This window comes from Lithobates pipiens, unplaced genomic scaffold (assembly GCF_037356315.1).
Source record: "Lithobates pipiens isolate NorthernLeopardFrog02 unplaced genomic scaffold, aLitPip1_a1.2 Scaffold_8, whole genome shotgun sequence".
In the NCBI taxonomy this organism is placed as follows: domain Eukaryota; kingdom Metazoa; phylum Chordata; class Amphibia; order Anura; family Ranidae; genus Lithobates; species Lithobates pipiens.
The window spans coordinates 110,628,022-110,652,540 of record NW_027507903.1 but is presented as its reverse complement, the minus strand read 5'-3'; the positions used below and the strand labels follow the sequence as shown (position 1 = coordinate 110,652,540).

The 24,519-nt window shown below is 43.1% G+C and overlaps 1 protein-coding gene across 1 annotated transcript in view; it reads right to left on the bottom strand.

Moving 5' to 3' along the window:
• Window positions 1-24,519, bottom strand: part of ICE2 (interactor of little elongation complex ELL subunit 2) — a 266,066-nt gene that overhangs the window by 176,550 nt on the left and 64,997 nt on the right. Inside the window, exons 7-11 of the mRNA XM_077472932.1 lie at window positions 21,515-21,674; window positions 12,293-12,465; window positions 7,569-7,791; window positions 6,426-6,890; window positions 5,351-5,529 (exon numbers count right to left, since the gene is read on the bottom strand). Coding sequence (XP_077329058.1) covers window positions 5,351-5,529; window positions 6,426-6,890; window positions 7,569-7,791; window positions 12,293-12,465; window positions 21,515-21,674 — 1,200 coding nt within the window. The remainder of the gene's footprint in view (window positions 1-5,350; window positions 5,530-6,425; window positions 6,891-7,568; window positions 7,792-12,292; window positions 12,466-21,514; window positions 21,675-24,519) is intronic.

Genomic DNA, 24,519 nt, shown 5'->3' with positions numbered 1-24,519 from the left:
CTGGCTATCATAGTGCGGGGCGGGTGCCCTGGTGGAAGGGGCCTGAGCGGTACCCTGTACGCGCGTTCAACCGAGTACAATGGTGTGAACACATCTTTCCCAAACACCTCCAATAGCCATTGTTCAACAAAGTCTGTGGGGTCCCTACCCTCCGTCTTCTCGGGGAGCCCCACAATACGGATATTATTCCGTCTCAGGCAGTTTTCAATTTCGTCAGATTTAAGTTCATTTGCTCTAGCAATCCTGGCTGTAATTTGCGTATCTCTCAGCAGGGGTGTCAGCTTGTCCTCTATCTCACTGATGCGGCCTTCCGCCGCGGTGGTGCGCTCCCTCGTTTTCTGTAGATCATGCCTAATAAACCCCAGTTCTTCTTTCAGACCACCAAACTGATCCTGCAGAGTATGAACTGAAGCTGTGCATCGCTGTACTGTACTTAGTATGTCTGCTAGGGAGGGCTGAACTGCTTCCTCTCCCTCCTCCATGTCGGGAAGGCTCTGGCTGGGGGACGCTACAGGGCCCTGTGCATTGCTCCCCTCCTCCTGCTGAGTGTGAAACACTGCAGGGGTGGCAGATATGTCCTCCCCACTCCCCTGGGCCGTCTGGGGCACTATTTTCTGAGCGTAGTATAGCATGTCTCTCGGGGTGTCTTTCACCGTACTTGTAGGGGTCTTAGGAGCCTTACCGGAATCTTTATACTTCTCCTTGCCACGAGCACGCTGTGAGAGAGGAGCTGCGGCGCCATGTTGGAAATCTGGCGTCCCGGCCTCCGCGTGTTTTCGGGTCATCATGATCTCTACAGACCTTGGCAGCAACTCCAGGCACATCAGTGGGGACCCCTGTGCTGAGTTCAGCCCGATTTCGGGTGTGTTAGCTGGCTGGGAAGAGGATCTTTGCAGGATCAGTGCGGGAACTCCGTGATGCACGTCTTCCCACATGACGGTCTCGGCCACGCCCCTTTGAAATAATATTTAACAGCAGGGCACGTTCCTACGCACAACAAGAGTAACTGGGAGGGGTCACAGTGTTCTGGCACCAACACCTAAGGCGCAATTTTTCTGTAGAGTATATAGTGCAGTCTGTATAGTATATATACACTACATTACAGTTCAGAGTATATAGTGCAGTCGGTGTAGCATATATATATATATATATATATATATATATATATATATATATATATATATAATACAGTTCAGGGTATATAGTGCAGTGTACAGTATATAATATAGTGTATTGAAGTGGTTAAGCAGAACCCTATGACAGTATTAAGAAAAAAAAAATGGCATGGGGTTCTCCCGCTTATCGCGGGACACTTTTTTTTTTTTTTTTTAATAAAGGAATTTTCAAAAACTACGTATTGTGGATTTTACTTTTTGACACTTTTTGTTGGTGAATGGCTAGGGGTACAATGTAGCCGATACCCATTCACATAAGGGGGGGGGGGGGGGTCTGGGGACCACCCTTGTTAAAGGGGGCTCCCAGATACCACCACAACCAATGGCCATGGTTGTGGGGATGAGGCCCTCAGGGCCTAAAGCAACCTCCCCATGTTGAGGGCATGTGGCCTGGTATGTCCTCCAAGGCTGCATGCTCAGATAAGGTTCTGGTATGGATTTGGTGGGGGGACCCGCACAACCATTTTTTTTTTTTTTTTTTTTTTTTTTTTAATATTGGCATGGAGTTCCCCTTAAAATCCATACCAGACCCGAAGGGCCATTTTTTTTATCGATTTTCATCTATATTGCCGGGAGCTGGCAATACATTACAACCGTGAGCAATTTTAAAATGAAACTTTTTCCTTTAGAAAAGTAATTTTGCTGCGACACTGTAAAACACAATCAGACAGATGCGCCACTTTACAGGCAGACTAAGGGGAACCCCAAGCACAATATTTATAGTTTCAATTTAAGCATGGTTAAAAATCGCTGCTCCTGAAAAACCAGTTGTTTTAAAAACTTTTTTGGGCATTGATACATGTCTCCTGGGGCAGTACCCGGGTCCCCAAATACTCTTTTTGGCAAGAACTTGCCTTTAAAATGAGCACTTTTGATTTTTCATGGTCGTGTCCAATAGACTTTACTAGGGTTTGCATGTGTGCACACATTTTTTGCCCGTTTGCATGTTCTGGTGCGAACCGAACCAGGGTTGTTCGACCCATCCCTACTTGTGATACATGGTAATAAGATACACAATTGCATTTCTATGTGTAGCAGCAGACAACCCCAGATGTTCTTCTGGAAATGTGCTATTGGCAGGTTCATATAGTTTTAATTAATCACTATTGTTTTTCCAAAAATAGAGCAAGTGCAGAAGAGCATACATGGCTGGGCCATAATAATATACATGCCAGTGGAACGCACATGCATACAATTTCTAAGTGGTTAGGACATCCAACTACCAGTGAAAGTAGCTTTCCCTGGATTCATCAGTTCCAAAAGGTATAACAATGTGTTGAATAATGGCTTTTGAAAATATTAGCTGTATCAGCACAGAGCGGTCCTGTGGATACTCATAGAATAAACAGTGCCACGTCCTATTAGTAGGAAGTGGCACTGTTTATTCTATGAGTATCCACAGGACCACTCTGTGCTGATACAACTAATATTTTCCTTAACCACTTTGCGCCCGCTCTATAGCCAAAAGACGGCTACAGAGCGAACGCTAACTGCCAGGAGGCCGTCCCTGGACGTCCTCCTGTTTACTTCCCTAATGCGCGCCGTCGCGGGCGCGCATCGGGAAAGTTCTGTGTGGGCCGTGTCCCTCGGACACAGCCAATCACAGATCATGCTAAATGGCCAATCACAGTGGCCATTTAGCACTCGATCGGGCTATCCAATGAGAGGTGATCTCATCTGTAAACATATGAGATCATGTCTCATCGCCGGCTCCTCTCCTCACACAGAGACCGCATGTGAGGAAGGAGAGCTTCCGTGCTGCAGCTGCAGCGTCAGTGAATGTGACAGTGAGTGTACACACACACACACAGTAAAACACACATGCCCACCTGTCCCCAGTGCCACCTATCAGTGCCATCTGTCCCCTGTGCCACCTATCAGTGCCATCTGTCCCCTGTGCGACACTGTCCCCAGTGCTACCTATCAGTGCCATCTGTCCCCAGTGCCACCTGTCAGTGCCATGTGTTCCCAGTGCCACCTATCAATGCTACCTGTCCCCAGTGCCACCTAACAGTATCATCTGTTCCCAGTACCACCTGTCCCCAGTGCCACCTATCCGTGCCACCTGTCCCCAGTGCCGCCCGTCCCTAGTGCCACGTGTCCCCAGTGCCACCTGTCAGTGTCACATGTCATCAGTGCCACGTATCAGTGCCATTAGTGCCATTAGTGCCACGTATCAGTGCCATCTGTCATCAGTGCCCCGTATCAGTGCCATCTGTCATCAGTGCCACATCAGTGTCACATGCCTTCAGTGCCACGTCAGTGTCACGTGTCATTGTCCTGGTGCTCCAGGGCCTTCAAAATAGTAATAGGTAGTCAACAATTTAGATGTGCAATTTATGCTCCTAGAACACGTGATGGCGCTCCCTGCATGTTGGGCCTCTAAGTATCCAGGCTGTGAAAAAGTCCCACACATATGCTATCGTAATACTCAAGAGTAGTAGCAGAATTTAATTTGTGGTGTCATTTGTATACATGTGCCATGTGATAGAAATAACCTATTACAATGACAATTTTGTGGGGAGAAAAAAACCAAAAAAAATCTTCATTTTGCAAAGAATTGTGGGGAAAAAAAATGACAACACCAAAAACTCACTATGCCTCTTACTAAATACCTTGGAATGTCTACTTTTCAAAAAGGGGGAATTTGGGGGTTATTTGTACTTTCCTGGCTTGTTCGGGTCACAAGAAATCACCAGCACATCAGATGTGATCAATTTTGTATGATTCGCACCATAGCTTGTAGACTCTCTAACTTTCACAAAGACTAAATAATATCCACTTATTTGGGTTATTTTTTACCAAAGATATGTAGCAGTATAAATTATGGCCAAAATGTATTAAGAAAAATTAATAATTTGCATAATTTTATCACAAAAACATGAAAGAAAAATTTGTATTTTTTTTCCAAATTTTAATTTTTTTTCATTTATAGCGCAAAAAATAAAAAACCCAGAGGTGATCAAATACCACCAAAAGAAAGCTCTATTTGTGGGAAAAAAGGACAGAAAATTAATTTGGGTACAGTGTTACATGACTGAGTAATTGTCATTCAACGTGTGAGAGCACCGAAAGCTGAAAATTGGTCTGGGCAGGAGGGGTGTTTAAGGGCCCAGTAGGCAAGTGGTGTATGCATTACGGTGAAAAAACATTTGACAATACCAGGCCCCCCCGTTTTACTTACCTGAGCCCATTCACCTGCTGCGCTCACCCCTGATCTCCTCTTCGCCACTCAGCCTAGCCGTTGATTGGCTAGAGTGGATGGATTGAAAGCAGTGCAGCCATTGGCTCGCGCTGCTGTCAATCGCATCCAATAACGCGGCACGCTGGGGGACGTGGCCGAGTTGTACAGTAAGCGGCTATAGCCGCCGGCTGTATCACGGGAGCGCGCCCGCAAAAACTAACCACCATGCAAGAGAGCTTGCATGAAGGTGCTTAGTTCTTGCGGGGAAGAGCCGAGACAGCCGCCGAGGGACCTCACAAGACCAGGTTCAGGGCCACTCTGTGCAAAACAAGCTGCAGAGTGGAGGCAAGTATAACATGTTTGGTATTTAAAAAAAAAAAAAAAAAAAATTTACCTTTACAACCCCTTTAAATTTGTGTGGAAGCGACCAGGGATTCTTTTGAGGTTTAGTGGTTTATATTATAGCTTGCCTGTTTTTACAGTTGGTATTACCAATTCTCCAATATTATAATTAGTTTTGTTATTAATAGCATTGAAGCAAGGACTTTGTGGGCTCAGCCTGAACAGGTTACATGACTGAAATACAGACTAATTGTAATGTTGATACAGAACAAAGAAATCCAATCTTCATTGGTATATAGACTTTTTACAAAAAATATGTTCGTGAGAAGATTAGCCTGCTTGGCCTGAGATTACAGGTGTACCCCTCTTTCCAGAATGCCTCTTCTGAGTTTAAAGTAGCCTGGGAAAATGTACTCATGCGATGCAGTGTAGAATTAAACAATTAATTATTCAGTATCAATCTATTGAAGATATATATTTTCTATCTTTACAATAAAAATATAGTTTTCTATAAATGGTTTGGTCATGCCTTTAAAGTCCTGTTCAACCTTTCTGTCTCAGAATAATGGCTTTTGTTCTAGCTTTATAGATTCTATAGTAGTGCAAAAACACTGGTTGCACATCTGTCGGGTAAGTAGCGACAACCCACCTTTTTAGTTACTTTGTCTGCATTTCGGCACCTTGATGTAAGATTAGTATGAACACTGCTTTGAAGCAGAAGGAGGATGTCATCCAGACTGAAGAGTTTGTATACAAGGTTCTCATCAGTTTTTACTGTGTACTCACTCTCATCCTCTTCTAAGGCCAAGAGATCGTTGGGCAGCAAAACTAAAAGGAAAAGACTGTCATGAGATATATATGAAATTCCACAGCAAATAGAAAAACTGTAAAAGTGGGCTAGGCAGACACACTAAGAAAAGGCTTACTTGGTCAGATGGCCATGGAGAAGACCATACATTACAATCCGGATGCTCGGCACCTGCACCAGCATTTTTATGTTGGTGCCAACTAAAACAATTACAAAAAGGAACTGCGAACACACACACACACACACACACACACACACTTTAGATAATTGAGATATGCACTGGAACTGAATGACTAGTCTGCCATGACATACATAACATGAGGCTGCTACTCAGTGGAATATTAATGTGATAATTGGTGTGGCTATTCACACATTTCACATAATAGCTGTAGAGCTTTACAAATAGCCAGGGTAAAGATTCAAATAATGCATCTCCGCCCCCCCCCCCCCCCCCGTTGTAATCCATGGTGATGTTAGCCGATGTAAACTGGAACTTCAGACAGAATATTTTTTCTACTTTTGGTTGGAGCCGGGATAGGTTAAAAGCTCTGTTTGCAACCTTGTTTCAGAGTTTCACTTTTACTTTCTGTCCTGGTGACCATGGCTATTAAAAACAGAAAGTTAGAGGAAATCTAACATTTCACATCTGTAACTGTCACAGGAATTTAAGATGCATCTCCCAATAGAGATAACTGTTCAAGCAACAAAGGTAACATTTCTTCCACGTTTTGGAAATTTCCCGTCATTACTTGCAGTGTTTCTTAGATAGAAAGTAAGGTTAGAGACAGCAATAAAATAAGGTCATAAGTTCCAACCATTCCATTCTAACAGCTGTAAACATACCATCTGTATTTTGGCAAGATATTTGTGAAGAAATGAGAAAGACAGGGATGACAAAACCTAAATTTTTCATTACCTCTGGAGCGATCAGCAGTTTCTTTTCTCTTAGTCGCATGTGATGAATCAGAATCCAAAACTGCAGGCTGGCAGCGCACTGGGTTTTGAGGAAGTTGTTCAACCTTCCCTGCATTTTCTGTGTTTGTGTGCTCCATCTTCTTTGTCCCAGATTTCAGAAGCTGTGTTTGCATCTTCAGAATCTGCCCCAGTGGGTCCACATCACTTGAAATCTTCCTATTTTTTTTTTTAGGTGGCTGTTGCAGTATTTGTGCAGGCGAGGAAGTGGTGGCCCCACTCACTGAAGGAGGTCTCCCCTCAATGCTTTTGCTACAGCCATCATCAATCACAAGTCTCTCCTCATCAGAATCACTGTGAGACTCACTGCTGGTAAAGGACTGGATGATTTGTGATTTACTGCTTGTTGCAGACATATCCTTTACCTGCCAACTGCTTCCTTCTTGTTCGATTCTCTCTGAATCAAGACCTTAAAAAGAAAATAAATACGGTCTGATGTATGTATATGTTTTTACCAAGAAACAGAGTTGCTTCCCAAGTCATTCATCAGACTCAATTCTATCCTGAAAGTTTTCAAGCCAATTGGCAGCTCTGGGGAAACACACCGAAAACCCCATTCAATTATAATTGTATTAGAGATATTGTAAATTAAAAGGGTTTGTAAAGGTAATTTTTTTTTTTTTTTTAATAACAAACATGTCTATACTTGCCTACTCTGTGCAATAGAATCACACAGAGCGGATGGGAAACGTATCTTTTTGGGTTTCCCGCCGGCGCTCCTGGCCCCTCCTCTCTGTCCAATGCTCCCATGGGAAGCCGCTTCCCATGGAGGCAATCGTGCATGCTAGCACCCATCAACTGGCACAGGCAGAGGGACTTGGCCCTGCCCCTCTGACTTCACTGGCTTTGATTGACCGCACTGGGAGCCAATGGCTCCCTGTGCCCCATCAAAGCAAGCAAGACCGGGAGAAACGATCTACGGACGTGCATGGCACTGGAGCAAAAGGGGTCACAGGAAGTAAAGGGGGGCTGAGGGGGCGATGCCGACACCTAGAAATTTTTTACCATAATGCAAGGATTGCATGAAGGTAAAAAAAGTTTAGATTTTACAACCCCTTTAATTACAAAGTTCACCAATCTAAATTACCTAGCTTAACTTGGTATGTGTTATTAATAGCCGCTTTCTCCTCGTCTAGCTGGGTGTTGGAAGGGGGATGCAAAGAGAAATCTGGAGACTGGTCATTGGACTTTGCAGCATTTGACTTATCAACTTTCATGGATCCAAACGTTTCCAGTTCGGTCACATCATTCTCAAAATCAACTTCCTTGCTGTCACATGCAAATTTTCTATCTGCGTACACTCTGTCAGCCTGAAAGAGTAACAAAAAATAAATAAAATATTAGGAATGTGGTGAATACATAAGGAGTCAAAGTTACTAAACCCACAGTAAACAGTAAAATCGGTCTGTATATGCAGTAAAGCATACTTGATATACTCACTATGGAAGCTAAGGGGTTAATCCTGCATATTGTGTAAAAAGTCTGTTTGATCCGGTCTTGGCTGATCCACCCCTTCTTTTACTGACCCCAATTCATCTCCTGATAGAACATAGCATTTGGGGGCACTCTGCACATGCTCAGTTTGGTGTGTATTGCTACAGAGATTTATTTTTTTCTTGGGAGAGTGCATGTGATCAGCACAGGGCCAATCAGCACTGACCAGACAGAGGGTCAGAGGTCCTGCAGGTCATAGATCAGTCAGGGGAGAATGAAAACTCCTACAAGTTTTAACTTGGCCAGACACTGATGGAAGTCACAAGACTTCTATATACCGTCGATGGGAAAAGGTATTAGCAGTTTAGATTTACTAAAATAATTGAATTTCCATGTTCTGTGTACTGTGGGAGACCAGATACAGTGAATGCAGGGTCCTGGGTTTAGTAACATTTTAAGCTTCAGCTAACATATTAAAAAGGACAAGTTTCTTTTTAGTAAAAACTCCCCTGCACTCTTTAATCACAGATGTCTTTGCATTCTGTGAATGAGTTCACGCAATGCAAAGTGCTCTGTGATTGGACAAGGAGAGAGGGGAGGGGAGATGGAAGGAGAAAAGGGCAGGGAGGGCACAGCAGGTGCGTGTGAAACTGCCAGTACACCTGTTTCACCATCTGTTTTAACCACAATATGATAGACTGTCACCCTAAGACAAAATTTCTCTTGTTCAATACACACCCCTGAGGAAGGTGGTGTATTTTTACTCAAAATGCATTGGATACAAGAGTATCATAGTTCACTGTATGTACAGCAGTGACTTCTATGTAAATGTATTATGTTTTTAGGATACCTTATAAATCAATAAATCTTTGTTTTTTGCACTTTACTATACTTTCTTACTTGGTACGTGCCTAAAAAGTGCATCATTAGGGTTTTTTGTTCTTTGAATGCCAAAAAGGACCCACTATTTAAAGTCTACTTGCCCTGCTTGACACTTTTAACACAATTCAGACATACAGAGTTCAGCAAACCTATTTTAATGCTAATTAAAAGCATAATACAAAACAAAGTCTAGCTAAAAGTACATTCATTTTAGCTAGCGTAAATGTTCTTCATACACTGCCATTTTATTCTCATGTCATGACTGCCTTGCTGATACTGCTGCTTCTATAAAGCACATATGCCACCTAGTGGTGTCTAATTGATAAAGCATCAGTAGAGGTCTGGAAGTCCAACACAAACATGTCCGTTTTACTTTGAGGCCTTGTTCACACAGGTGTTTAGTTTGTCTTTTCAAGTTAGTAAACAGCTTCAGTATAAAAGGTCATTTGTCTCGATCACGGTTCTTGATGATGTGCAAACTCAAAATGTGCATTTAACCTTCATGTTGCAATATATATATATATATATATATATATATATATATATATATATATATATATATATATATATATATATATATATATATATATATATATATATATATATATATATATGTCATGCCACTACACTGCCTTCACTAGTGATTCCTTTTACTAAAAGAAGTTGGAAGCCCAATGGATTGTCCTTTAGGACTGCAGAAAAACATGAAATGTATCGAGTACAGATTTGTGGTCATTGGGAAAGCACAATTTAAAAGTAGACTACGAAAGCACGTACCTTAAAGCAGTTAACCCCCAAAAAACAGATTCTGTTCCTTTAAAGCATGTTATACAGCACAGTGCATGTGTTGTGTCATTTGGCCCCCTGTATACCATAAAAAACCTGGCTGATCCTGCCTGACTATAACCTCCCCTCTACAAACGGACAGCGATAATCATGGCTGCTGAGCCCCCGATACCGTGGTCTGTTTGCACGATTCCGTCAGCCGCACCTTTCGCTGTGTCTGTGTCCTTTGTCCTCCTCCTCCCCCTGTATTTACCAGTGCCCCCCCCCCCCCACAGCTTCTGCTTCTCTCAATCTGCTATAACATCTTCTCATATCCTCTGTACCTTACTAACATGTGTCCCTGTTTAATGTAAAAAATATGCTGATCTGTACCTTGTATGAGTGCGGCTCCCAGTGCTCAGCTGATTGTCGGCTTACTGCCTCTTCTACCCCGCACCCCCCCCCCCCCCCCCCGCTGATGTCAGCAGGACAGTTTGGCCCCGCCCACTACAGCTGTGAGCTTATATCAGTACAGATCCGCAGATTTTTTACAGAACACAGGCACAGGGACACATCTTATTAAAAGGGTATAGAGGAGATGATTTCATAGAAGTGGGTTAACAACCACTTTAAATAGTTAGTTCATCTATTCAGAAAATAAATAAAAACATGAACAGTAGAGGAAAAATGGTTTCACCAGAACTAGGTAAACCTACAGCACCAAAAAACTGACAGAAATTCTAACTTCTCCACATAACTAAAAAAAAGTGTCCACATTGGATGTAATTTCTGTCCCTGCAAAACCCCAACTACATGGAACAGGAAGTGTGGGGAAATCTCCCCAGTGAGGAGACAAGCAGGAATATAACCCACACAGAGGTTCTAACTTTTCCACTTTTTTCTGTTTCTGAAACTACAAAAAAAAAAAAAAAAAAACGGGTGGAACTGGACTTTACTTTGTTCAATCAGCCTGTCTGGAAGAACACATATTTTATTGCTATAGTGGTACACACAACAAGGCTACTCCTATGGTCACATTTACCCCCACTGACTGTTAACAGTGCTTTGTTAAAATAACAGGATAAGAACCTGCTGTCAGATTTTTATTGCCTGTGTCACCATAGTTTTCTTTCCTTTCCTTCCCAGGAAAACAAGACTGTAAGAGCCCATTCACACTGAGGCAGCACGACTTGCAGCGCAACTGCCTCAGGCGACCGGGATCCGACTTTAGCGGCGGCTTGTGAAATGACTTCTGTATAGAAGTCAATGCAAGTCGCCCCAAAAGTCGTACAGGAACCTTTTTCTAAGTCGGAGCGACTTGAGTCGCTCCGATTGGAACGATTCCATTGCATAGAGCGGGACGCGACTTGTCAGGCAGCTAAGTCGCCTGACGGGTCGCCCCTGTGTGAACGGACCCTTAGGGAGTAGAAATCTCCCCAGAATGAGTTCTGACTCCTGGGACAAGTCTGTAGGAGATACACAATCACACACAGGCAAACTCAACATGTTTTGCATTTATACAAGACACACCAGAAGTGTCCCTCACATTTCTCTACAGAAAGCCAATGTCATAAGTCAGTGGTCTCCTAACTGTAGCCCGTGGGTGGGATACAGCCATTTAGACACCATTCCTCCCACTGCCACCAACAAGGGGTAATATTCCTCCCAAAGACACCAATAATGGGGTATAACATCTTTCTCTGACCCAATGATGGGTCATATCCTCCCACTGACACCAACAAAGAGGCAATATTTCTCTCACTGACACCAACGATGGGGACACTATTACTTTTACGGACACCATCAATGGAGCACAATATCTCCCAATGAAACTAACAATGGGGCACTCCCCACTCCTAGTAACCACAGGATGCGTTATCTACTCGCACTGACTAGTCCAGCCCTTCTACAGCCTGTAAACTGGCCCTTAGTTTAAAAAGCTTGGAGACCCCTCTCATAAGTTAAGACTGAAGGGAAGTAGTCATCTGATTCAAGCAGAATTACTGTACAGTTTGGTTTACAGAGTAAACATCTATTTGCACTCTTTTGTTCTAATATACAGATATATACAGTATACTGATAAGTGCAAAAAACATACATATTGATCATGTCAGAAATCTTGGCAGGTGAGGTCCTGTGCTCTCACCTATGCTGCACTTTTACAGCTACATTGCTCTCTGCTCTCACTACAGAGCTCCTCCCCTGTTATGGATAAAAGGAGATGGGGTAGATTTCTGTAGTGCTGTCCTAGGGCGTCATTGTTGCTTCTCCATAGATACATCACAGTGAGTACGGTAAGCACTGTCACCCTAAGAGGACGCCTGTTACCGACAGGATCACTCAGTAAAACAAACAGGAAAAAAAGACAGAAAAACACAAAACTGAAGCAGCCACCACATGATACACATTTTCCTTTAGATTTACCAAAACCATATTATATGATCATTATATTATATGATGTCAAACAAACATTTTAAAATTGTAGGCAATCAGATAGGCCCTTGCACTACATAGATGAAGGTAAATCTTAAAGAAATTGAACAAACAAAATGATATAATGTGTAGCAAGCTTATAAGGTGCACTATATAACATTTTCCTGGGTTTAGATATGCTTTAAATCGTGAAGACTAATTGGTTGCTATTGGCAGTTGTTGCACTATTACTGGAGTTTCCACAATTCAGCTCCAACATAGATAAATCAGAATAAACAAAGCAGAAACAATACTCACATGCCTTTCCGCCTCCCCCCTGTCCAGATGCACAGCTCGTAAAACCACTTGAGTATTCTTTAACATAAACTGGTCCAAAATGACCTCATGAAAGATTTGGCTCTTTTCTCTTGTGCTGAGCACCTTCTTGGGGAGTGGAGAATCCAAATACACTACTCTTGAGGGCTTGTCACCTGATGAGGATGAGAATTAACAGCAGTTACATTTCTGAACACCTGCAGATGTTAAATGCACATGTCAGCCCATGGAATGGGCAAGAGAGCTCTTGGGCACCTGCTCTGATTTTATGAATACCTAAAATGTTCAGCTTCAACCAAACCAAATACTCAAAACTTTACAACTTCATAAATAGAAGTTCACACACTTAAATTCACTTTTGGAACAACTTCCCTTGATCTTTTAGAGAGTTGGGCTTTTATTTGTGCCTCATCTTATTTGTATAGAGTAGGCTCCAGAAACATTTAACAGAAAAGTGATGTAGCCAAAGACCATACCTCCCAACTGTCCCTGATTTTGAGGGACTGTCCCTGATTTGGAGCAAAGTGCCTCTGACCCTCATTTGTCCCTAATTTTGGTCTGATCTATATAGTTGTATATAAAATGCAGTTGCTCAGTGCTAAACCCTTCATCCAATTTCTAAATTGCTGCATTTGTACATTTTAAAAGTCAATATAAAACGGAATAGTAGTGGTTAAAAAGCACTTGTGGATTTAATTAACCTTTTTTGGGGGGTTAATTCTCCTTCATGGGGATGTGGTAGGGGGCTTGTCCTATGCCTACATACATTTGCTAGTAGGCATCTCCCATTCCCATCTCAAAATGTTGGGAGGTATGCCAAAGACTATCTGACCTCAAATAGTGTGCCACTTCAAAAACATTTCCCGTTTTCCCACCACTATCCACTGCAATACATCCATGCTTGCTGAGGTTTATATACTCAAAACTTTCACAGTGGTGCTGTGAGGTTTCTAGGCAGTTTTATCAAAAAGCTTCAGTATGTTAATTTCTGTCCTATTTATTTTAAAATTCATATATTTTTTTACACTTTTACCAACGGTTTCTCTGCAGCCTTCAGTTCTATTCTCTGGCATTATTTTCCATAATGCCTCAACCACTGAAAGTTCTATTCTTTAGTACTTTATCCATGTTCCCTAGACCCCCAAGTTCTATTTTCTGGTAATAGTTCATATTGACCCTCAACTGTCTCCAAGTCTCAAAACAACTCCAGGTTCCTTTCTTTGGCATTATTACTATAGTCGCCCACAAGCCCCATGCTTTATTCCCTGGCGTTACTTTCCACTGTTGCCCAAGAGCCCCAGGTTCTATTTGCCACTATGTCTAATGATTCCTAGGAACCTAAGGTCATATTCTCTAGCATTATTTCCTATGATCTCCCAACAGCCACAGGTTCTGTACCCTTGGCATTCATTCCGATGGCCCCCAAACTACCATACCTCTTACTCCTCTCCTGTCTGTGATAATGACTACCACTGTGGGTGATCATCCTCTGTGCAGCACACTATGGTGACAATCCGCTACCCCTAACATCTTGATGTCTTCTGATGTGCTGACAGTCTATCTCTACTGCTTGCTGGCACCCTGCCTTCCCCACAGCTCCCACACAAGATGCAGACTTTGGAGTGTTTTGCTGTATTTTTCTGATGCTGACAGAGAACAATAATATCCATTTGTGTTTATTTGGTGGATATCCTATTTAAAATGTCTATCACCTGATGAAGTGAACTTTGCTTCAAAAAACACATTGACTGCCAAGACTCCAATTGAATGTTCTCTGATGTTTATATGACACAACTACGTATGACTTTTTATGGATTTTTTACAAGATTTATTATCATGTATCTCAATAAAAGGTTATACTTTTTTAGAATTCATTGAATTTTTGTTGTTTGGTGTAACTCCTGTTAAAATCCCTATTTTTTGAGATTTCCCAAACAACCATAGGGCCTATTTTTAGCATTATTTGATATGCTCCCCAAAAACTCCAGGTTCTATTGTGCTAGCAATGAGCCATAACAAAATTAACAATAACAATTTCAATGAGTATGTTCAACAACTCTAGCAATTTTTCTCTACTCCTCAAATCCAAGGCACTGCATAAAAGGAAAGATGCTAAAAAAAAAAAAAAAAAAAAAAAAAAAAAAATTTGAGTTACTAACTAGTAACGTCTTTTCCAGGACAGCCACCTATGAGAGACCTCGGCTTCTCCCTTCTGAAATACCACCCAGCCTAGATTTAAAAAAAGGCATGTTTCTCCGCCGCCTCCCTAGTTCTTCAAGCGCAACTCCAGCCAGTTGGGGAGACACAAGAACACATCATACACAAATTACTTTTTGATGGTTCCCGAGTCAAAACCCAAAAGGAAACCAACCAGGTTGTGTACACGGTGCTGTCCTGAAAGACTCCTGGAAAAGACGTTACCAGTAAGTAACTCTAATTTTCCCATATCGTCTTTCAGCACAGCCACCTATGAGAGGATAAGCGAGCACTTACCTTTAGGGTGGGACTACAGCTTAAAGGACTCTGTCCAAAGAGCCTGATCCCTTTGCTGACAACAAGATCAACCTCTAGTGTCAGGAAAAAGGTGGGAGAGCTGAATCACATTGCCGCTGCACAGACCTGGCAAGGAGTAACATCAGCTTTCCCTAAGATCTCCCTGCATATAGTACTGGCCTAAATGTGCCCCATTGTACACCAACCTGTACCTGGGGGGGTGGGAGCTAGAAATATTTTCATCTATAGATTATGCTGAGAGCTTTGAGAATGTGCTTATTTGGAGGAGATTCATCAACAATATATTTATTGTCTGGACAGGAACAAGGGACAAGCTTTTTTTGAGTCAATTGGAGATTAATTCAATCAATTTGAATTTCAATATGACCTGTGATCAAAAGAGTATAAATTTGCTGGATATTACTGTTTATGTAAATCAAGATGGAACAATTGGTTCCTCTCTTTATAGGAAACCCCTAGCTGGGAATACAATTCTACATGCAACTAGCTCTCATCCAAAGTCTCTTATTCAAAGTATACCCTATAGCCAATACCTTAGGCTAAGGAGAAATAGTAAAGATGACGATTTTGAGCTTGAGGCCAGAGCCCTTCAGATTTGTTTATCTGATAGAGGTTATATAGTAAATCATGCCTTAAATGAGCCTATCAAAAGGCAAAAAAAAAAAAAAAAAAAAAAAAAAGAGACAGCATCTGATCCATCCTATTAAACAATCCAAAAATGAACAAAAAGTTTAATTACCAGATATGCAGGTAACATAAGGAGGTCCGCCGCATCTTTGAAAAACACTGGCATCTTTTATCTACGGATGAAGTATTATCAAAGTGTGTTGGAGCCTACCCCCAAATAGCATATCGTAAATCAAGTTCAGTCAAAGATCAACTGGTTCATAGTCATTTGACTCCTCGTACAAAATCTACATGCAAAGGAACGTTTTCATGTGGTAGATGTGAATTCTGAAGTCTTCTTATGAATACCGCGGAAGTCACTCTTCCCAATGGTCAAGTGTATAGACCTAACTTCTATGCAACGTGTAAAACCATAGGGGTTGTCTATTATACGAAGTGCGATTGTCATGCTTTTTACATAGGAAAAACAAAAAAGCCTTTCATTGGATAAGGGACCATGTTTTCCTTATAAACAAGAAAAAAGTGGAAACACCAATCAGTAGACACAGTGGATTGTATCATTCCTTTGATGTCTCAAAAATGAAATTTTTCACATTAGAGTATGTTCCAGATTTTGATAGAGGAGCGGATATTGAGAAGATTCTTCTCCAACGAGAATCCAAGTGGATTCAAACCCTGGCTGCGATTGTCAATCCAGGTTTGAATGAATCCCTTAGTTTCAAGCCTTTTCTATCGTTTTTTTTGCCATTATTAAAAGGATATTTCCTTACATTATAGGTTGAGTTTATAGTTTTAATTTATGTTTAGGGCAATGTTTTTTGTTAACAGTTGATGTGGTTTATTGTGTGGACTATTTTTTTGTTTCTTGAACTGACCTGTGTCTAATATATACCTAATTCACTATATTTCATATCTATTTGTGTGTTTCAACTCTAGGGGTTAAACTTTTTTTACCCTTAATGAGTTGTCTTACAATGTTTGTTTGACCTTTGGTAGTGGTGAGTGATTGGATTAGGGGTCAGATGGACCATAAGGACACCCAGGGCGTTCGTTTAGCTGGTGTTTTACTAAACTCCAACAGATGACGCCAATTAGTCGATGCATTACGCGTACATTCACTTATTGTTCTAGGAATAATATGTGAATTTTCCATCTCGCACCTGGTGATCATTATGGCGCCTTTTGTTAGCCGGTTTTGTTGCCTATTTTTACTCTGAAACTTTGTTTAGATGAGTTTACGGCCAATTTTCTCTTCACCTCACTGATTTCCGGCATCCTATGGATGCCGCTAGGTCACTTCCAGTTTGGCGTATAGAGTCAAAACGTCATTTTCGGCGCAACAGCGCTGTATGCATGACGTGTATTGTGTCCTCTCCTCGTTTTTGGCGCCAATTTTTTGGCGCCAAAGAGGTGGAGAGAGATAAAAGGAGCTCTGAATTCAGTCTTAATGTCTGATCCACCTGAGAGAGGATACTCATTGTCAACAGGTAATTTATTTTGGTATACTGACAGGTAATTCAATCTTTGAAACCTTTGGCTAGCTATTAACCTTTATTCACTTTTCTTTAATTCTAGAAGGGAATCCTGGGGGTGTTATTTATACCTTCAGGCGCCCCCCCCCCCCTTTGGGAATATTCCGATTCTTTGGATCTGATATATTCAGGTAATCAATTGTAACAGGGGTTTGTTTCTTGACCGTTTATATCATTTTGGTTGGTTTCAGGCAAAATTTTTGATATTTTATTTTTAAAGGGCACCTCGATAATATCTATAGAGGTTTTTATTGAAACCTTCTTTTCTACTACTTGTACTATTCGGGAAATTACTATCCTTGTTTCTATTTGATAAATTGAGGTAGGCATCCTTTTCAATATTAGCATGGTTGTTTATATATTTCTTTATTTAGTGATGAATTTATAGCCATTTTATTGTCTTTAGATGGACCTCCGGTGTTGTCTCCTAAATTGATTTCTCTCTCTCTATGGTACCATCAAATTGATCCACTTGTATCCATTCACTTCTGGATTTTTCACTTTCCATTGAATACACAGGTCGGGTTCGGAGACCAATTTTTGTCCATACAGCATTCTACGCAATTATAATTTGTTAGATTTCATATTGTGTTTCAAAGTGTTTGATTTTTGTCTTTTTATTCTAGTGATTATATGCATAAGGTCCGATATCAATAGTTCTCTTGGAGAAGCCTTAGTTTGTATGGAGAAACATGTAGAGACTAGTCAGCTTTGCAAATATATGTGTGTATTCTGTGATTTATTCGTTGGAATATTTATTCTATACATTTTTAAATTTTTTAATCTATTAAAAAAAAAAAATGTATATTTTTTTCTACATTTTGATTCGTTCTTGCACTTTAAAAGTCCCATTAAAACTTCTTAAATATCCCTACATATAGGGTTGTCAGATTGTTAGCTAATACCATCTTGCCCAGGGACTGCTTGAGATTTTAACCCTTACTTTAGTCCCTGCAAAAGAACAAGGAAGGAAATCCTTTTACTCATGAACCACAGTTCAAAAGGAAAGTCCCACGAGGGCCTGCAAGAAGTAAAGTTTGGTCCTACTTGGTGAACTGCAGACCTAAAACTGGTCCAGCTGCCGTAACGCCTCCAAATCTCAGATAAGTGGCGCATAAAATATAAATGTTGAGGGAACCCCTTAGTAGCCAGCCAGCAGGTTCCCAGGGCCCCCAGGACAGAGAACCAGTGTGAGACAATGAGAACAATCGTAGTGTTCTCTGCCCACTGATAAGACTGCGGGTGGGCAAGATGGCATAGCACCTGGGGAAACGCCAATCCTATATCAGTTCAGGCCCAAAGAGGAAGTTTTACAGAGGTAAACCAGAGTTCCCCCAGAAAACTTGAGATCCCAGGGTTAGCCGCCCTATAGGTGGTCTAGCTGGAAGTGTCCCGCAAGTGCAAGTGGATGTCTCCGCTGAGTTTCGTCTTAACTTCTGTGATCAGACGAAATCAGGTGCATTCAGGGTGATGTAGCCAAAGGCCAGCATTCCTACCTGGGTCACCCTTGTATTTCACAGGAAGGGCTTTCCGGTCTGGTATGCGATTCAAGAATCGCCTCTGGCCCAGTCCCCTGTGGGAAGGATAGCGCACAGTCTTGGACATGCTACTCGTTACCCACCACTTGGGGGGCTGCCTGTCCTCTTACTGACCGTGCATCAATGTGTGTCTGCAATTGTGTCAGATAATATTCTGAGATGCGAGACACCAGTATAAATGCCAGAGTAGTTCATTTTCCTAAGATGAAAAGAATCACAGGTCCTTTTCAGAAGGTCCCTTTACCACTGCTCTGTCCTTGGTCATGGAGTAAGAGTGTTTTTCTTGTCCTCCTGCAACCATCTCCTCCAGAGAAATTTTGTAATGAGGAGGCCTACTGGATTCACCATCCAGGGCTTCTCCCACTTCTTCACAAGTGTTCTAGAAACCTGTGTATCCTACTAGGATCTGGTCACCTGAAGCCCTTTCACCCTCCATGATGCTATCCATGGTGCCACCCCCTGATACCGGGCCCTGGTCACCAGAGATCCCGTTTAGTTTCCTAAATAGGGTGCATACAGGTGATGTGGCCATCAGGCACCATCCAGCCGGCAACCTTGTAACCTCAAAACACTTGTGAAACATGCAGGGTGCTAGCTTGGTTGGAATTCAAACTCATGACCTCAGTATTTAAGGCACAGTTGAGGTGCAACACCTTCAAAGTGAGCTCTTTCTCTTTACTGTTTGTGGGTCGACCTTCAGGAGAACCTGAAGATATTAGGCGAGCTGGTTTGCTGGACCTAAACAGGCAAAGTTTTCACTGCAGTGCCTATAGTGCAGACTGTGTGAGGTGACCCCTCTGGTCATGAGTCCATGCCACCCAGCCAATGTGCCATGTATATCAAATGCCAGCATGGGTTTGGGGCATGTAAGATACCTCACACAAACACAGGAAAAACCACAACTTTACGCAAGTACTGGAATGTTGGGGATCTGAACCAACCACCCCAGTGCTGCCAGGCAGAATTGTCAGCCACCCAGCCCTTCTTCCCTGGATAGCCTTGCCAGAGTGACCAGGAGATCGCTCAGGGAACTGAATCTCAGCCCCACTGAATCAGTGACCCCAGAACTGAAGAGTTTACCTCTGAGCCACTGCATAAAGTGACTTGTCAAAGGTCAGAAGGAGCAGACATAAGAATAAGATCTTATGTCTCCAGGAAGACTCCCATGGCTATACTGGTTGTGAGCTATGACTGCCTCACTATTGTTGCCTTTCGTCGGCCAGCCTTGTATTTTACCACACAGTGTAATTTCAGCCACACACACTCCTACATACACCTCGTGCAGGAGGGGGGAAAAAAATTTCCCCTTCATCCAGTCCCTACTGGTTACAAGGGGAAAAACCCTCAAAGCATGTGCATGGAAGAACAAATGCTTCAGGTTTACCAATGAGGTCTGGTTGCTGGGGCCTGCTTCCACTGCCTGTGTAGGTGTCGCAAAGGAGTCCATCCCACCCCCTTTGGTGGTCAGCAGCCTCTTCTGGGTCTTCACTTTTTGAACACCAGCGTCCCTGAAACATTACCCACTGCCCTGTTTCACCAGCCGGAGATGCAGGTGCTGTGCAGTACCTAGGACACGCACAGCTTCTCAGGTCCCCAGCAGACCATTCAGACCCCTGAGGAATGGCTTGAACTTACATCAGCCAGAGGACTTCCCACCAAGCCAACTGCTCCCTTTGTAGTAAAGCATGCTCATCCTATTTCTTCAGGATTAGGATTGGTGGAATAATGGCATAAACCCATGGAGCCAGCACACCATCCAGAGCATGTAACACTGAGTCAACTGCTCCTCTGGCAAGTCTGGATCCCCGTTTGCGCTGTATGGAGACTGTAAACTCTCTGGCGCCCACTGATGACATTATACGCCCCTGAGGTGACCCTGCTGGATGCTTCCTGTGGGCCAGCATAGAGCGCAATAGCTCCACCCCCCTCGCACGCTATGGCTTCCTCTTTCCCCTACACATACCAGCCGTGCTGTCAGTGGGGAAAGTACACTGCCATTGTGACCACGCTTAGGGGGCCGACATCACCGCAGTGCCTTTGCATGTAACAACGGAAACCTCCGGTCCCCCTTTCCCCCCCCTGAGGAGGTGACCAGCAGGAAAGGGAACAGTACCCTACTACCGCCGGTGAAGCACAGTCTGGGGCTGTGAGATTTACCACCCACCCTTTGTTTCTGTGAGCCTCCACCAGCCAGACCCATAGGGACCATCCCCGGGAAAGCACAAAGAACCACCAGCCCCATGGTCCCATATGCCTCCTCCCCTCTGGCCACCAAGAGGGAACCCCACCTGTGGAGCTGTAGGTGACAGACAGGTAAGGGATGCAACCCCCTTGTCCTCCTTGCCTTATGATGGCTGATGTTGGCCATGTCAGGAGTCGCCAGGATGGCCCCTGCCTCTGACATGCTCCCGCCGTAAAAAAGCTGGTCTTGCCTCTGGAACCTTCAGCCGCCTGTGCGACCTTTCTGGCTCCCCATCAGCCAAAGCCCAGTGTGCCTTCAGCATCCGAGGCTGGAACCGGAAGCCACGGATCAAGTAGAGGTGCACACCCCCTGCCAGAAGCGACGTCACCCACCACACTGTGAGCTCCGTTGTGGCTCGCAAACAAAAATGCGAGGGGGGGGGCACCTCCTCCTAAATCTCCACCGAGAACAATCTTCGGAGAGCTGGGGTGGCAACAGAAAAACAGTGTGGCTGCCAGGTAACCTCTCTTCGAGGCATCTTACCACCACTAGTCCCCAGAGACCTCTGTCTCCTTCCTGGACATACAGGCTTCAGCCTCCCTTGCTGTCTTCAGCCACGGTTTCTCACAGTGTCTCCTGCCAGAGGAAACCCCAAAACTGATGAGTCTGCGAAGAAGAATAGCTTTTAAATCTAGGCTGGGCGGTGTTTCCTCAGAAGGGAGGAGCTGAGGTCTCTCATAAGTGGCTGTCCTGAAAGCTGATATGGGGAAAAAAAAAAAACACACACAATAGTCTAAGCTAGTCATCTCACCTATGCCATTAATTGTCTCCACGCGAACAGGAATCTCCCACTGTTCATCGTACACAGGACCATGATTATTAAGCAGAGTATACAAAGCCTGCATAGAAAGTACAACCTGTGGACAGTACTTTGAAACCAGTTTAGAAATGTTGGGATCTGAGGTCACACTCTGTTGAGAAAAAGTAAACAGATTAGTATCGGAACCAGTTTTAAGATCACCACACACTTTACAATTTGAATGTAAGATCTACCAACTACTATATAATGCAAGAGCCTGCCTTATTAATATAATGTCGTTTTGCCAAATCTAACAGATATTGTGCAGCCAGATTGTATAGTAAAAATGGTAATATTCAGACTGCATGTTATTAAAAGAGCTGCCTAGAACACTATACAATATCTTCGCACATTTGATAAAAATGCAGAAGTTAAAAAAAATAAAATAAAAAATCAGCTATATTTCTAATATTACCCAGCAGGTATACAGTATCGATTACATGCTGCCTGCAGAAGACTACGGGGGGGGGGGGGGGTGGGTGTATAACAAACAGTCTTTGTTACAGAAAACAACTGAGCAGAGGCAAAGTAAGGCTTAGTGTACATGGGACGTTTTAAAACCTCTGACAGATAGTAACTGATGTTTAACCACCTGACATCCACGCTATGGGTGAGTGATGGCACAGTGCGGATGTGAATTCCCGGGAGGCCATCATATGACGGCCTCCCCTGTGCACGCTCCCTGCGCGCGCCCTACAGGGCGCGCACTGTGATCACAGAGTCCTGGCCCCTTACCATGTGATCAGCTGTCAGCCAATGACAGCTGATCACATGATCAAACAAAAGCTCTGTGATCGCTTTTTTTTCTCCTCACGCTGACAGCGGAGGAGAAAAAAAAAAAAGCCGATCACCGGCTCACCTTAAAGGGACATCACTCCCGAAACGGAAGAGGTAATTATGCCTCATAGTTGCAGCCTGAAAGTGCCCACAAGTGCCACCTATCCATGCGCACAAGTGCCACCTATCTATGCCCACCAGTTGTGCCACTCAGTCCCACCTAGAATTGCTGCCTATCAGTGTAACCGATCAGTGCCCATCACTGCCGCCTCATCAGTGCCCATCAATGACGGCCAAAAATTACCAGATTTAAAATTTTATAACAAAAGAATTTTTTTTTTTCAACAAAAAAATAAATAAATAAAATCGCACAGGTGATCAAATACCACCAAAAGAAAGCTCTATTTGGGGGAAAAATTATAAAAATGAATTTGGGTACAGTGTTGTATGACCGCGCAATTGTCATTCAAAGTGCATCAGAGCTGAAAGCTGAAAAATGGTCTGGTTAGGAGGGGGATTTAAGTGCCCAGTAAGGAAGTGGTTAAAAATGTCAGTTTTGCCGTGTTTGTGTTTTAGAAGCGTTTTATAAATTTTATTTATTTTTTACAAATAGTCAAAAATCAAAAATGCCTGTAAAATGAAAACGCGAGTTACCATGTTTACAAGCTGTTGCAGGCATTTGGCATTTCAAATGCCTTTTTCTTGCTTTCCAAAAAATGCTTCCAAACTCAACTGCCTAGAAACTACTATAAATGACCCAGTGTATATGTACTGATAAGATAACAGAGGAGAGTTCAGGGGCAGCTGAAAAAAAAAACACCCAAGTGCTCCTAAGAGCCGGTTCACACAGGGGCGACTCAGATCCGACTTCAAGTCGCCCCAAGTCACCTCAGGTTGCACAACATGTAGAAATCAATGTAAGTGTATGAGAGCTGTCTTAATGCACACTACTAAAGTCGCTCGGACTTCAGAAAAGGTTCCTGTACTACTTCAATCCGACTTGTAGGCGACTGGTACCCATTGATTTCAATGGAGGTCGCCTCCAAGTCGGATCTCCGTCTATACGGAGGCGACTTCTAGAGAATTATCAGCTCTCAAAAAGGAGTCCCCCCCCCCCCCCCCGAGAGCTCATTCTCGGATTGGCCACAGCAAGTCGCCTGGCCTGGGGCGACTTAAAGTAGTGTTGTAAGTCGCGTCCAAAAGTCGTGTTGCACGTGTGAACCGAGCCTAAATGTCCGTTTACCAGCAGCAGTGTACATGAAGCCTAAAGGACTGCAAGAAATGCAGAACTATAGGAAATGCACAATGACCACCAACATTCAAAAAAGATGGAAGGAATGCACATGCCTCCTGTATTTAGACACAGCTTGTTAATAATTAAAGCGGTAGTAAACCCGCAATTTTTTTTTTTTTTTTTAACACCTGCAAAGCAAAAGGCATAATGAGCTAGTATGCACCGCATACTAGCTCATTATGAAATACTTACCTTAGAACGAGGCCCCGACATCTGGCCCGATCCACGCCGAGGGAGCTGATATGCTCCCTCTGCGTTTCTTCCGGGTATCGCGGCTCCGGCGCTGTGAGTGGCCGGAGCCGCGATATCGTCACTCCCGCGCATGCGCGCGGGAGATTTCATTCCGGCCGGCCACTGCCGGATTTTCAGGCCAAGAATCCCCTTGTGCGCATGCGCCGCTGCAGTCAGTGGCGCATACCGAGGGGAATATCTCCTAAACCGTACAGGTTTAGGAGATATTTTTTTTACCTACAGGTAAGCCTTATTATAGGCTTTCCTGTAGGTAAAAGTTAAAAAATTGAGTATACAACCACTTTAACTACGTTTACTAGAAAATAGAAATTTTTTGTTCAGATAGTTTTAACATTCACTGTTTATCTGTGAAATATCTAATTTATCTGGTTGGCAAGGCCTTGGGATCAATGTCTCTACTGCAACACAGGGCTAACAACCCACCTCATGAAATATGCCTGGCCCCTTGTCTGACTATTGACAGTAATCTAGCTGTAGATCACATAGGCAGATTTGCACAATGGTGCCATTCATAATAAAGGAAACCCAGCATATAAAGTACTGTGTGTTGGGGTTAGCTGAATTGAAAAAATAGTTTAGGTACATTTTTTATGCATTGAGGTGCACTGCCAGCCCAACCACATTTAACAGGCAG